The sequence below is a fragment of the Kogia breviceps genome, chromosome 8 (assembly GCF_026419965.1).
Source record: "Kogia breviceps isolate mKogBre1 chromosome 8, mKogBre1 haplotype 1, whole genome shotgun sequence".
NCBI classification, from domain to species: domain Eukaryota; kingdom Metazoa; phylum Chordata; class Mammalia; order Artiodactyla; family Physeteridae; genus Kogia; species Kogia breviceps.
In genome coordinates this window covers 38,558,255-38,573,535 of record NC_081317.1, presented here as the reverse complement: position 1 = coordinate 38,573,535, position 15,281 = coordinate 38,558,255, and the positions used below count along the sequence as shown (strand labels likewise).

At 45.5% G+C, this 15,281-nt stretch overlaps 1 protein-coding gene across 5 annotated transcripts in view; it reads right to left on the bottom strand.

Annotated features, from left to right (window-relative positions):
* Positions 1–15,281, bottom strand: part of GOLM1 (golgi membrane protein 1) — a 61,670-nt gene that overhangs the window by 34,870 nt on the left and 11,519 nt on the right. For all 5 annotated transcript variants that reach the window (XM_067041221.1, XM_067041222.1, XM_059072443.2 and 2 more), the window contains exon 3: positions 13,667–13,846. In XM_067041221.1, the coding sequence (XP_066897322.1) occupies positions 13,667–13,846 (180 nt within the window). The remainder of the gene's footprint in view (positions 1–13,666; positions 13,847–15,281) is intronic.

Sequence of the window (15,281 nt, the reverse complement as noted above, 5' to 3'; positions counted from 1 at the left end):
GACGGTCAGGGGCAATTCACAGACGGGAAGGCAACATACCGCCTTCCCCATGGAGCTAACCCAGGACGTACTGTGACATCTAATTGGGTCTTGAATCAAGTAAGCTTCTCCCTTAGTTTCTCCTGACGTCCAGCGCCAACCACAACAGACCCCAGATGCCTTCCTTGCGAAGCAGGGACAGCGCAGAAAATGTGTGTTGCTGTTTCTCCTAACAAATACTCTTTTTTCTTTTTAATGTTGGGGGGTAAATTACTTGAGTTTAATCACAAAGCTGTCTTTGAAGGCTACATTCAAGCAGCAAACTAGAGTATTTACAACCTGAAAAGACTGAGAGTCTTCTCAAACACTTTTTCTCAGGAAACAGATTTTTTTTTTTTTTTTTTTTTTTGCGGTAAGTGGGTCTCTCACTGTTGTGGCCTCTCCCGTCGCAGAGTACAGGCTCCAGATGCGCAGGCTCAGCGGCCACGGCTCACGGGCCCAGCCGCTCCACGGCACGTGGGATCTTCCCGGACCGGGGCACGAACCCGTGTCCCCTGCATCAGCAGGCGGACTCTCAACCACTGCACCACCAGGGAAGCCCAGGAAACAGATTTTTGGTAGATTGCTTTCACCTGCTTCCCCTTCCTGCCTCTATACAGACCTGTCCCTCACCTCTCCCCATCCCACCTGCCACCCAGGTCTGTCCACTCTTCCTCCTGGCCATCTCTCAAATATGCTCACTTTACAGAATTCATTCCACTCCTAGCTCAATTCAGCTCAGCAACATGTCTGATTCAGATATTTCAAGAGCTGCCTGAGTGGTCTGCCTCCTCTCTGCACAGCTCCCTACCCTAAGCACACTCCACAGGAGCCTGGGCCTGACTTTTAAACCCCCAGATCTGATCTGACAGCCTTGATCTACAGCGTGAACCCTGTGATGGTTCCCCCGTCCTTGAACTCAAGTCCAAACCCCCTAGTGACTTAAAAAAGATCTTCTTAGGACCCCTGCGCCCCTCTCTACTCTGAGTCCAACCCCACTCTCTCCACGCCCAGCCACCAGGTGCTGTCCCCGCACCCCGGGAGGGACACATTCACCTGTGGCTTCCAGGTGACACCTGAGACGGCTCTCCTCACACAGTGACTCACACAGCGTGCAGACACCCCGCTCCACCTGCCTGGTGGAAGATGCACTAGGCCTCTGAAGCATGCAGTTCTTACTTACTGTGCCCTCCTGAATGGCAAAGGCTAATGCACGTTTTTCAGATTCGTTCCCAGCAGGATTTAGATTCAGATCAGAGGTATTCACTTGTGACTGGAACGCTGAACAGGGTGAGGGCGCTGGAGGTGCCGAATGCAGCCAGGCATGGGGACCCTGGCTCTGAGCTGGAGGTGCAGCAGCGGCCTCCCATCCAGCTCTAGGTCGGGCACAGGGAGTGCGTCTTTGGGGCCAGTCCTGCCTGGTGCCCCAGGAGCCGTCCCTGGCCCGGGGCTGCTCCTCCAGACCCTCCCACCTTTCTATAGTCACCTGCTTCCCTGTACTAAATCCTTTTCTGCTTAAAAATCGACCCTGATAGAGCTATTAACTCGTCTTTCTGATTCATTCGACGGGAAGTGCACAGACAAAGGGCCCGGCCTGGTCCACCACAGGGTTCAAGGCTGGCACCTGGCAGAATAAATACTGAACAGATAGATAGAAATGGACATGGAGAATTAATGGGAACAAAAACAGAAAAGCTATTTTAGAACCCTTGATTCTTCCGTCAACCACAGGGGTAAAAGGTGATAAAAATCAAAAAAACTACTTTTATCTGCACAAGTCCACTCTGATTCCCTAAGAAAACCCACTGTCTGGAAGAAAATCATCACTGTTCCCAGCTACAGAAGAAGAAAGGCTGGCCCAGAAAGAAGAAACTGGAACACTCAGAACTGTGTCCTGCTGTTTGAAAATTCAGTGTGGTGAGGCCAAAGGGATGAAAAGAACCAGCAGCCTGGGCACAGCCCTGCCCCCGCCGGCCAGTCTGCAGGCCCCCGAGCCCGGTTACCTCTCAAGGGGTCAGTCCTCGCCTCCATCTCAGAGGTGACAGTGCCTGTCTCCCAGGCTGGCAAGTTGAGAAATGACACGTGTTCACATGTGTGAAAGCATTTGGGGAACTCTGAAGCGGGACAAATGGCCAGACTTCTTAATGCTCGTCGTTTCCTGTTCAAGAGGCAGAATCTTACAGAGGAAGTCACTCACAGAAACCAACACTGCTGCGACCGAGAGAAGCAGCCCCAGCCCAGGTCCAAACACGGCACAGGAACCAGGAGGCACACACCTGGGGTTCTCCCGGCCCCAACACCCACCCACCCCCTACTACTCATCACTCACAACAGGAAAGCCCCAGAAACGCAGGACATTTTCCCGCCACACACCTCAAATAATGCCTTCCAGAGCCCCTTCGTGCCCCGTGTCACCGTGCAAGAGAGGACAAACCGGCAGCTGATAGGCCACCTCGATGGGGGCGCAGGTCACACAGGTGAGTGACAGCAGGGGGCCGAGGCAAGTGGAATGGGGGCCCGTCCTCCCTCCACCTTCCCAGCTGCCTCTTCTATTTAAGATTTCCTCTTCCTGGACACGAAACAGTTAACATGTCGCCAGTGTCCCCTCTTCCATGCTTCCGCTTCACCATCTTTCTTCTTTTAGGTCAGGAACAACACAGGAACCGTATTTCCACCACAAATGAAATGTTACTCAAACGATTTTCTTTGCACTACTCAGTGTTAATTTACATATTTTAACAAATAAGTGAAAAGTCTCAATATGCCAAAGCAGACAAATGGCTGCAAGAAACCAGCCTAGAAAAAATGTCCCAAACAAAACTATGGCAAATGAAGCTATTTCTGACTCTCACTTCTGGCAAGTGAAAATGAACACAACAGCAGGACGTTCAGCCTTCCCTGGACAAAGTGCTACTCAGTAACTCAGGGTCTCCCAGACTTCTCCCCCAACCATCTCAGATATTAGGTAATCAGCCCCTCAAATGCCTTTAGGGCCACCACGTGGCTACAGGGCAGCAACTAGTCAGGAGGCCACCCAAGATCTTGGTAAGTCTTCAGACCCACAAACATTAACTGGCATTCTGCCAAGAGTAAAAGAATGAATTCAACCACTCTGTGCCATCCTCAGGAGTCGATGTAGACCTGTACAAGAGACCCTCCTCCATTAGCTTTTGCCAAAACTAACTACAACCTGGGGCTCTGTTTCCACTGAGGACCCTTAAAAACCTGTTTTATAGGTATACACCTATACAAAGGAAATAGTATTGCACTGGGTGCTTATGGGAGGATTATTTGTAGCCACACAAATGTGGTGGTTTAAAAATATCCCCTCACATTCTTGACACTTCTCCCCCAAATGGAGTCTAATTCCCGCCCTTTCATCTGGTCTGGCCTTAGTGACCTGCTTCTAACTAATGCACAGGAAGTGACCCTGCAGACTTCTGAGGCCCAGCCAGTGAAAGGTGTACGGGGTTGAATACTGTAGCCCCAAATTCATGTCCACCCAGAACCTGTGAATGAACCTGTTAACAACCTCATTTAGAAACAGGGTCTGTGCAGATGTAAGTTGTAGTGAAGTCAGGGGGGTGGGTGCCGAATCAGCATGACTAAAGAGAAGAGGTGAAGGTACAGAGACACAGAGGGAAGACAGAGGCAGAGACTGGAGTGATGCACCTGCAGGTCAAGGAATGTCAGAAACTGCCAGCAAACACCAGAATCTACTACAAGAGCCAAGGAAGGGTCCTCCCCTAGAGCCTTTGAGGTAGTATGGCCCTGCTGACACCTTGATTTTGGACTTGCAGCCTCCAGAACCATGAAAAAACAATCTTTCGTTTTAGTTGTTTTTTGTTTGTTTGGTTGGTTTTTTGCAGTACGCGGGCCTCTCACTGTTGCGGCCTCTCCCGCTGCGGAGCACAGGCTCCGGACACGTAGGCTCGGCGGCCATGGCTCACGGGCCCAGCCGCTCCGCGGCATGTGGGATCTTCCCGGACCGGGGCACGAACCCGTGTCCCCTGCATCGGCAGGCGGACTCTCAACCACTGCACCACCAGGGAAGGCCCAAACTTTCGTTTTAAGCCATCCAGTCTGTGGTATGTGTCCTGACAGCCCCGGGAAACTCCTGAATTGCTTACTCCCTCTTCCTTTGTTGGTATGATCACCCAGGGAACCCAGCCTCCATGCTTCGAGGAAGCCGCCAGCCACGTGGAAAAGCCACGTGTAGGGTCCCTGACTGCTAGACACATGAGTGAGGGAACCCTCAGGCAACTACACCCCAAGCCTTCAAAGCACCCCAGGGACTTCCCTGGTGGCACAGTGGGTAAGACTCCGGGCTCCCAATGCAGGGGGCTCGGGTTCAATCCCTGGTCAGGGAACTAGATCCCACATGCATGTCACAACTAAGAGATTGCATGCCACAACTAAGGGAACCGCCTTCTGCAACTAAGACAGACCCGGTGCAACCAAATAAATAAATAAATACTAAAAAAAAAAAAAAAAAAAAAAAGGCATCCCAGAAAGTGGAGTGTGGCGTAGAGACAAGTTGTTCCCTCTGGGCCCTCCCAAAGTGCAGACTGTGAGCAAAATAAACATCTGTCATGGTTTTAAACCACTGTGTTTGGGGGCAATTTGTTATCCAATAATAAATAACAGGACAACACATGTATGTATAATCATGTTCACCTGACTCAAATGCAGATCTTCACATTCAAAACATGGTCCCCTATGCCAATAAGATGCCAAGGCAGTCTACAAAAGTTCCCTTCAGCAAACATTTATGAAGAATACTCTTATCTGGAATTATACCCTTGCCTTCCTACCTAAGGGAGGGTCACCTCAATACCCCTAAGATAACAATGCAGAATAGGCCAAGAGTTTCTGGGTCTTTTTAAATGACGTGCAAAAACTAGGTGTGTTCAAACACGTTTATCATTTAAAGAACCTACTTTATCTACAATCTTCATGGCACACTACATTTATCAAAGTTGAATGCAATCATAATTTATAAAAGCTTGAGTGTAATGTGTATTTTTAAAAAGGGGGTGGAAGGTTCCCAGTGGTTAATCTCTGAGTGATGGAATTACAGGTGATTTTGATTTTTTTATATTTTCAAAATTGTCTACAACAACGTTTTGGTAATTGAGAAAAAGACAACTTTTTGACATTTACTTAAGCCTGACTCATATACAATCATTTTTTGTTTTAAAACAAAGTTGAATATCCCTACTTATATATAACTCAGGAAATGAGCTTCCACCCAGTTAACTTGCATAATAGCATTTATGCAAACGCTCTCAACCACACCTATTTATGCAACAGACAGGAATGCAGAAAAGAAAGGAAATGACAACGACAGTTCCATCTCCAAGAATCATCTGAAGTCTCACTGGAAGTGTTTACCACTAAGTGATCAGTCTGTGAGATCTGGTTCAAATTATCAAGACAGAGAACCTGACTGATCAGCCGCTGCCCTGGCAATGGGTGCACTTCACTGTGCCAGGCTTCTCCCTGCATCCAATGGGCTGTGGCTGGTGAAAAGGAACAGGCCAGGAAGGTGCCGAAAGAAAAAGACAACAAACAGTAGGACCACATTTGGTGAGCAAGGTTGGAAAGAGCTAATAAAAACGTAATAATATATATGTACAACTTCTGTTCCAGCAATTCAACTTTTAAGTTTATCCCTAAAACTCCTTTGACCATGACTCACAATGACAAATTTTCTTATAATACAGTGTAAACATTCACATATATTTTTATATATAAGCTGACACAATGGTTTTACCAAACAATACAAAGTGATATAACAGTACTCTAATATTTTAAATGTCTTTAATGTGGGTCATAACCTAATAAATTATTATTCACGGCTCATTAATGGGTCCCAAATTATAGTCAGAAAAGTACTGCAAGCTTGGAGAAACTCACAGGTGCTGAGGGAGCCCAGCAGAAGCAGCTCATTCTCTGCAACAGCCAGACCCTAGAAACAACTTACGGGCCCACAGCAGGGGTGGGTAAACTGTGGTATATCTATGCAAAGAAATAGGGCATGGCACTGAGAATGAATAAACTAGATCTATATACCAACAGAGACCTCAGAAACAACTTCACTGTAAAAAGCAAGTTAGAGTGTTAGAGCAACCAAACACATACAGTAAGAACTCCCCCCCGCAAAAAAATGTATTGCTTTAGACGCATGTAGTAAAAGTTCAGAAATAAAAACTACAATCATTAAAATTCACAGTAGTGGCTTTGAGCAGGAGGGAAAGAGGGAAGGAACTGACAAGGAAGACACAGGGGACCACAACTTTTTATGTTTTTGTTTTAAATAATTCCTGAGTTAGGAGCACAGAGGTATTAACTTACTATTCTTCTGACCTTTCTGCACATCCAGCTATTCCATAATGAAACTGTTCTAGGTCTCATGACATCACTGCAGCACAGCTGTTGAGAAGCTCACGTGATGTTTCCCACTTGCTACCCATTCTCGGTGACATCTAAAGGGGAGTCTGAGCAAGTTGGTCTCAGTACTGACGACCCTGAGACACACCTATGTCCCACAACTGGGTGGATGGCACTCCTGATCAGGGGAACAGTAGTGAGCAGTACATCCGCAGCTTGGCACATCTAAAAACTTCCAAAGATTCCAGTAAACGTGGGTAAAGATGAAAAATATATCTTAGGGAAAAAAAGCAATTACTTTGTAACAGTACTGCCAATTAAAAAAAAATTATGTCTCAATTTATAGTGCCCTCTACTTTTAAAATCATTTCATTGAGGAAGGGTCAAAAAAAATGAAAATAAAAACCTGAGAACACAATTTTATTTTTAAAAGTATAATACCATGAAACATCTCATCTCCATCAGCAGTCTCTGGATCAGCTACCTGCATCATGATGATCTTGTGTGTGTGCACACACTGCGAGTGCACATACAATTTTTTGAAAATTCTATACTTCCAAGCCCAATATTCAGGGATTCTGACCTAGTGTATTTTATTTATCAGTATATATATTGATTATTTCATTTCATTTATTTATTTATTTATTTTGACCAAACCACACAGCTTGTGGGATCCTAGTTCCCCGACCAGTGATTGAACCCATGCCCCCTGCAGTGGAAGCACGGAGTCCTAAACACTGGACTGCCAGGGAATTCCTGACCTAGTGTATTTTAAAACTCTTTATCTCTTGGGTAAGCTCCCAGGTGATTGTGCTGGGCAGCCAAGCAAAGAGCGACTGCTCTGAATCAACTTCTGTAACCAGTAAGTTCAAAACCCTAAGGTGAGGCATAAACACCAGCCAATTTCATAAGCTGAACTGATGATTCTGCACCACTGAACTCTGGCAAGCAACAGAGGTTTTGATGGGGAGCACGGCCACCCTATCAGGTGACCTCATCTTCCATCGCCCAATTCTGAGCCCTACAGAGAAAAGGAAAAGGCACCAAAGAAGCAAAGGAGACCCAGCCTTGGTTCAACTGCTCCTCCACGGAACATGACTGTTAACTCAGAGGCCAAAAATCAGGGGTTTTACATGAGTTTTGTCTCTATGATCCAAATCTGTGCTGTCTACTATTTGGCTATTTAATTTTTTCCTTTCAGTTTTATTGAGATATAATTGGCATACAGCACCGTGTAAGTTTAAGGTGTAGAGCATAATAATCTGACTTATATACATCATGAAATGATTATCAAGTAAGTTTAGTGAACATATCTCTTATAGATATAAAATTAAAGAAACAAAAAAATTTTTCTTCCTTGTGATGAGAACTCTTTAGGATTTACCCTCTTAACAACTTTCATATATAACATACAGCAATGTGAATTATATTTATCATGGCGTACATTACACTCTAGTACTTACTTACTTTATAACTGGAAGTTTGTACCTTTTGACCGCCTTCATCCAATTCTGCCTCCCCCCACCTCCAGCCCCACCTCTGGTAATCACAAATCTGATCTCTTTTTCTATTACTTTGTTTTTGAGGTATATTTGACCTACAATACTATGTAAGTTCCTGTTATACAACACAGTGACTCAATATCTCTATACACTTCAAAATGATCACCACAGTAAGTCTAGCTACCATCTGCCATCATACAAAGATATTACACAGTTATTCACCATATTGTCTATACTTCATGCCTGTGACCCATTTATTTTGCAACTGGAAGTCTGCACCTCTTCATCTCCCATACCTATTTCTTTCCTCCCCCCATCCACCTCCCCTCTCCCCTCTGGCAACCATCTGTTTATTCTCTGTATCTATAAGTCTGTTTCTGTTTTGTTGTTTGTTCATTTGTTTTGTTTTTTAGATTCCACATGTAAGAGAAATCTTACAGTATTTGTCTTTCTCTTATTTCACTTAGCATAATACTCTCTAGGTCCATCCAAGTTTTTGCAAATGGCAAGACTTCATTCTTTTTTATGGCTGAATAGTATCCCACTGTATGTATACACCACATCTTCATTATTCATTCATCTACTGATGGGCACTTAGGTTGCTTCCATATCTTGACTATTGTGAATGCTGCTGCAATGAACACAGGGGTGCATGTATCTTTTCAAATCAGTGTTTTTGTTTTCTTAGGATAAACACCCAGGAGTGGAACTGCTGGATCATATGGTAGCTCTATTTTTAATTTTTTTGAGGAACCTCCATACTGTTCTCCATAGTGGCTGCACCAATTTAAATTCCCACCAACAGTGCAGGAGGGTTCCCTTTTCTCCACATCCTTGCCAACACTTGTTATTTGTTGTCTTATTGATAACAACCATTTTGACAGGTGTTAGGTGATATTTCACTGTGGTTTTGATTTCCATTTCCCTGATGATTAGTGATGTTGAGCACCTTTTCATGTGCCTGTTGGCCATCTGTATGTCCTCCTTTAAAAAAAATAGTCTATTCAGATCCTCTGCCCGTTTTTTAATTGGGTTCTTCATTTTTCTGATGTTGAGTTGTATGAATTCTATGCATATTTTAGATACTAACACCTACCAGATACATATTTTTCCCATTCATCTGGCAGCCTTTGGTCTTGTTGATAATTTCCTTTGCTGTGCAAAAGCTTTTTTAGTTTGAGACAGCCCCGTTTGTTTAGTTTTGCTTTTGGTCTGTCTCTACTGTCCAAACCTGTGCTGTCCAATATATGGCTATTTAATTTTAAATTAGTTAAAATTAAATAAAATTCAAAATTCAGTTCCTTAGTCCCACTAGCCACATTTTAGGTATTCAACAGCTACACAGGGCCAGCTGCTACCGTACCACAGAGCAAAAAAAGGGAACATTTCCACCATCACAGGGAATTCTGTCAGACAGTGTTGACCGGAACGAAGCGTGAATTTCATCACCACACTGTCCCTGATAGGTTCGGCTTTCAAGCTTCTACCGAGCCCCCCACTTGGGGACTTTTATGCCCATGCAGAGTAGCAACACCAGCCTGAGGCAGGGATGCTGGCCAAGCTTGGAACTCCCTAGGTCACGTGAGATTTGCACCCATATGTGCCAGCAAGCCAGCTCCTCCCACAGCTGAGAATCACTATTAGTCCACCAATAGGGTCTTTAAAATTCTGAAAAAGAGCTTCATTCCAATTCAAAGCACGAGTGCTAACTTCCTAAGATTAAAAAAAAACAGATCGGGCTTTCCTGGTGGCGCAGTGGTTGAGAATCCGCCTGCCGATGCAGGAGACACGGGTTCGTGCCCTGGTCCGGGAAGATCCCACATGCCGCGGAGCAACTAAGCCCGTGAGCCATGGCCGCTAGGCCTGCGCATCCGGAGCCTGTGCTCCGCAACGGGAGAGGCCACAACAGTGAGAGGCCCGCATACCGCAAAAAAAAAAAAAAAAAAAAAAAAAAAAAAAAAAAAAAACAGATAACACAGAGTCATGTACTGGGGGTGACAGACCAGCCCAACTTCTCTGGGGACTTCCCAGCCAGATTGAAACAATCATGTATTTTTTGCCTCAGAATTTGGAACTGGGGACAAAGGAGAGCTAGCAGGAATACAGCAGTCTTTGGAAGCAAGGAGACAGAAAAGGGATCCCATCACCCAGCTTTAACAACTGTCAGCTCAGGCCAACCTGGTTTCTTCTGTGGCCACACCCAGGCCCCCCGCATGATTTAGGTGATGGAGAGCTCTGGAGAGGCCCCCTGCGGCCCAGAGAAGCAGGGTCTGCACAGAGCAGGAGGCCAGGGGCAGAGATGGAGGCCCCGCTGGTGGCCATCCAGGGTCTAGGTCACATCCTAGGTGACAGTTACTCGCTCCCTTTGGACCTCAGATCCCTCCCTGTACAATCAGCGCCAACTTCATGAGGCTACTGAGAGGAAGACAGGAGACAATTCCTGTGTAATGCTGCACGTAACCCTGGCTCAGCAGATTTGAAAAACACGCGCTCTGGTCGCTGGTGTGACAGCTGTTGTTGGTGCTCTTTCCACAGCTCAACTGCGCTGTTCGTGCTTGGCTCTAACAGACACCCCAGCACCTCCTTCATCTCTTCTGAAAGCCAGGACAATCTGTTTTCATGGTTTTAATTTAGAAGAAAAGAGAAGAGTCCATACCAAAAATAATAATAATATTATCACTCCAGATGCTGTGGTTTACCACTACCTTTACCCCTATGCTATCGCCATTACTACCACGATGACTAGCTGTAATAATACTAGCTGCCGCGTTTCTGCTCCATGTCAGGCACTGTGATAAACCCTTAATAATATTACACTGAATCACTGCAGCCACCCTGCAAAAGGGATTCTGTTGTTATTTCCACTTGGCGGCTGAGAAAAGAGGTCCAGAGAACTTAACTGACTTGCCTGAAATCATGCAGTTAAGAAAAACAAGGATTCGAACCCAGGGCTGCCTGGCCGGAAGCCCCATGCCATTCACCGCCAGCCCAAACTACGGCAAAAGTCCTCCTGGAGCTAAGAAACGAGCCCCCACCTCCACCCCCAAAATGAAAAGAACTTTGTATCATATCTCCTAAAAGCTTAAAACTCCAAATGAATGGACTCTCACCCTTTCCCAGCGGCTATCTGACTCTCTCTCAAATGTGTACTTTACCTTCTGTACTGGGGCTACTCGACTTTCAATATCCACTGTTAGATGTTTACTGTGACTACCAGAGCCTCCCTCCCCTTGGATGCTCAAACAGCTGTTGAACTTGGGGGTGGGGCGGGAGTGCTAAGATCCCACATTATGTCCCCTTCTCTAAAAAGCTGTAAAACTGAAGTGTTCAGAACCGAGGTTTAACAGTCACCTGGTTTCTAGCTGGGAGATGTTCCCTCTCATTTCCTCCTATAGAGGCAGATGTTTTTAGGAAACAGTCGGTCAATCACATTTCAAAGAATTCCAAGTCTGAAGTCTTATCCCCACAAAAGCCTACACTCAATAAACCAGCATTTCTATATCTAGGGCTTGCCCGTGGTGATGAAGCTTCACTGACTGTGTTACTATGAATTCGCTAGAACAAATGGTTCTGTGCAGCGCAGTCTCTGAGGACTCTGCCCATACGATACAGGAAGCCCGGCTGTCTGCAACCTGTTTTACAGGACTGGAGCCCCTTGGCGTACCAAGGCCAAGGCAGAAGGTCCCATGAGCAGAAATTACCCTGCAATCGCTCTTCCTTCTTCCCACCCCAAACAGGCACCCATACTTTGTGCAATGCACAAAAACATACAGAAGCTTGGAGGAGTATGAAAAGAGAGATTAGTCATTTCCAGAATTTTGGATTTCATGAGCCAGTAAAATTTCAGAGGCATTTGGGAGACTGATGAAGTTAAGAAAACAAGGACAGGGGGCTTCCCTGGTGGTGCAGTGGTTGAGAATCTGCCTGCCAATGCAGGGGACACGGGTTCGAGCCCCGGTTCGGGAAGATTCCCACATGACGCGGAGTGACTAGGCCCGTGAGCCATGGCCGCTGAGCCTGCGCATCCGGAGCCTGTGCTCCACAACGGGAGAGGCCACAGCAGTGAGAGGCCCACGTACCACCAAAAAAAAAAAAAGAAGAAAAAAGAAAACAAGGACAGTTAAAAGCAATAACCAAACACCACATGCAGACACGAACAGCCCTTCTATCTTCTATCACCACCATTTCAAAAAAAAAAAAAGTTAAAAACACAATGTAGAAGGCCAGAGAATCAGAGTATCAATAAAAGACAATTCTTCCTACAGAAAACAGAGTCAAATTTTCAGGTAATGACACACATACACACAGGGGTGGAGAGGCAGGAAGACAGGTACACAAAACATCCTCCTTTTTCCTCCCTCTCTGCAGATGGGAAAGCCTTGCTCTGGCTGGTCCCAGACCTTAGCACATACGGTCCTTCCCACCTTGCCCTGTCCAGCCCAGGCCCAATGGGGCAAGGCTGCCGATCTCTGCTGGGTCCCCTTTCCCAGCCCAACACTCCCCAGGTCCCATCACAGGCCTCCTTCGTAACTGGGCAGAGGGCCAGGGTGCCAGAGACCTCCTTGGCACGTCCTGCAAATCCCAGATGGAGTTTCTGCCAACTCTATCCCTTGAGAATAAACTCTGCAGCCTCCCAAAGCATGCTTCAGGAGGTTAAGCATGTGTATAAACTGTGAGAAATGGCAAGGTCCCATTATATTCAGTTAAAGGGGATTTCAGGAGCACAAATAGTGTCACCCACACATGAGAAAAAGGGAAAACTTTCCTATAGGAAAGCACTTTATTATAAAGTTATAGGGAGCACATTCCTATAACAGCATTAAAACTGGAACAATTCCCAAAGAAGAAATACACATTTGTGACTATGAGAAAGTACTCCGCAAATTTTTAAAAAGTATTTCTCACCTTTTAAACCAGTTACATAGGAAAAGTCTGGGGCACTATCTAGAAATGATTCATTATCTGGTAACTAGTAGCACTTTACACAGATTTGGCTCTTACTAATCCGTGTGCCTCTCTCTGTGAAATGCTTGATTTATTGGAAGGAGGTCATATCCTGAGATCCATTATCTTGAATGTGGACTTGGTTTTAGTAGGAAATAGTCAAATCTTGTGAGGAAATAAATAGTCATGAGTTTGATGCACTTTAGAAAGGAAGGTATTAGTAACTCACACCATCATACAATTTAACAAACAGGAAAGTGGAGTCACACAGTCCCAAGAAAACCAGAAAAAGCAAGACACATAAAGCTTAGATACGCTCACTAATGGGAAGCCCCTTTTCTAATCTGTGCAGGATCTGGTATTTTTTAAATTTAAAAACCAGCACTCTTGGGTCCCCTACTTTCTTTGTTAGTATATATTAGGAGGTCTACATCTCCTCTCACTGTGAGATACTCAAGGGCACAAATGCTATTCCTCTGTGAGATACAAGCATCCGGCACAGGCCTGGCACAGAGTAGGTACTTAATGCATACTTGTAGAAAGTAAGGAAAAAAGGTAACAGGAGGATGAACGTGCCGCTAAGACAGTTCTTTTGCACTTCTCCCATTTATCAGCACTGCAGAAGTTTTTCCAACAAACCCATCCAGGGCCTAATGGCGATATGAGGAGACGCCCAAAGCTTGATCAAGAGGCTCATTCAACATAACTACATTACATACACACACAGCGGCATATCCTCCCACTGAAGAGAATTCAACAGGGTATAAATGGTACTTAGAGGATTGAGAGGAAAACCAAGCAGGTCTTGCCTTTTCATCCTGGTATAACTTGCTGACGCTCTCCATCTGAAAGTTGTGGCTGGACTGAATTTTGTCCAGCTGTTCCCGCTGCTTTTCCAGCTCCCCCTGGAACTCGTTCTTTTTCATCTCCACGGCCCCTCGCTCCGCTGCCGCCCTGCGGACCCTGCCTTCCAGCTCCACGATGCGCGTCTGCAAGGACATTATTTGTGTTATGATGATCTGCAATCATGATCATTGAAGTTACTACTACGACGCCCTGAAGTCAGATGATGGTTATCAATTTTTAGAAGTAAAGTAATTTTATTTTTTTATTCTTTAGCTGTGCCTCAAAGCATGTGGGATCTTAGTTCCCCGACCAGGGATCGAACCTGCACCCCCTGCATTGGAAGCGAGAAGTCTTAACTGCTGGACTGCCAGGGAAGTCCCAGCAGTATTTTTAAATTAAGTATGTACTTTTTTTAGACATAACACTGTTGAACACTTAACAGACTACCATATAGTGTAAATATAACTCTTTATGCACTGGGAAAACAAAAACTCACGTGACTTGTTTCATTGTGCTACTGGCTTTATTGGGGCAGTCTGGAACTGAATTCGGGATATTGCCAAGGTTTGCCTGTACATAAAATGCTTTATGCTTTACCTGGTGTGAGCTGGTGCTCAAATATTTAGTTCCTTTTCCTCACTAACAGAGTATTTAAACACTCGTTATAAGACACAGTCTCTGAAAACAGATTCAATTCTCTGGACACAAAGACCCCATCTGCCCAGAGACAGGGGTCCAGTGGAAGCTCAGACGAAAGCACTACAACATGAGAGGAGGACAAAACACCCCTATGGGATGGATTTCCATGGCTAAGAGCTCAAGCTCTGCCATCAGAAAGACTGGGTTGGCATCGCAGCTCCCCTTGTCCTTAACCTCTCCCGAGCCTTAGTTTGCCCACCTGTGAAATGGGGAACATAAAATCCCAACCTGAGAGAGTCTGTGTACAAAAGAAGGTAATGTATGCAATATATCCTTAAAGAAAAATTATTCTGACACTTGCTAAAATGATAAGGAAAACTTTATTCAAGGTTACTGCAACAGGGGTCATGACTATTGCAGTCAGGAGAGAAACTGTTCTCAACTCTGAGCACAGCAAAGACAGCAGAGGATTTATAGCCAACCAAGGAGCCAAGTGAGGGGGTCAGTGGATGGAAAAGCACTAAGAGGGTGGGGAGATTCTTGCTAAACTGGCCTAACAGGAGTCTTGCTAAAGGCAGGCCCAGGGCTAGACATTAAAGATAAGGAATGAGGACCCTGCTCGAGTTAGCTGGATTCTTTGCTAAGCCTGGGCTGGGCAGGCCCAAAACAGGATGGGGGACCAAAACGGAGGCCTAGTCACGAAGGGGGGCTCCTCCGAGGCTGACTACACTGCGGTCAGTAAGAGCCTCTGTCACTGCTCAGCACTGCCTGACCCACGACGGGCAGCAATGAATGGGAAAGATAAAGTTATTATTATCAGTAAATGATGCTGATAAAGATTGGTACCTCTAAAAACACATTTCTCATGCCCGTTCTCCACGTGCATTACCAACACCACCCTTAGATTCTGAGTGTAGACTGCAGGACCAGAACGGGTTG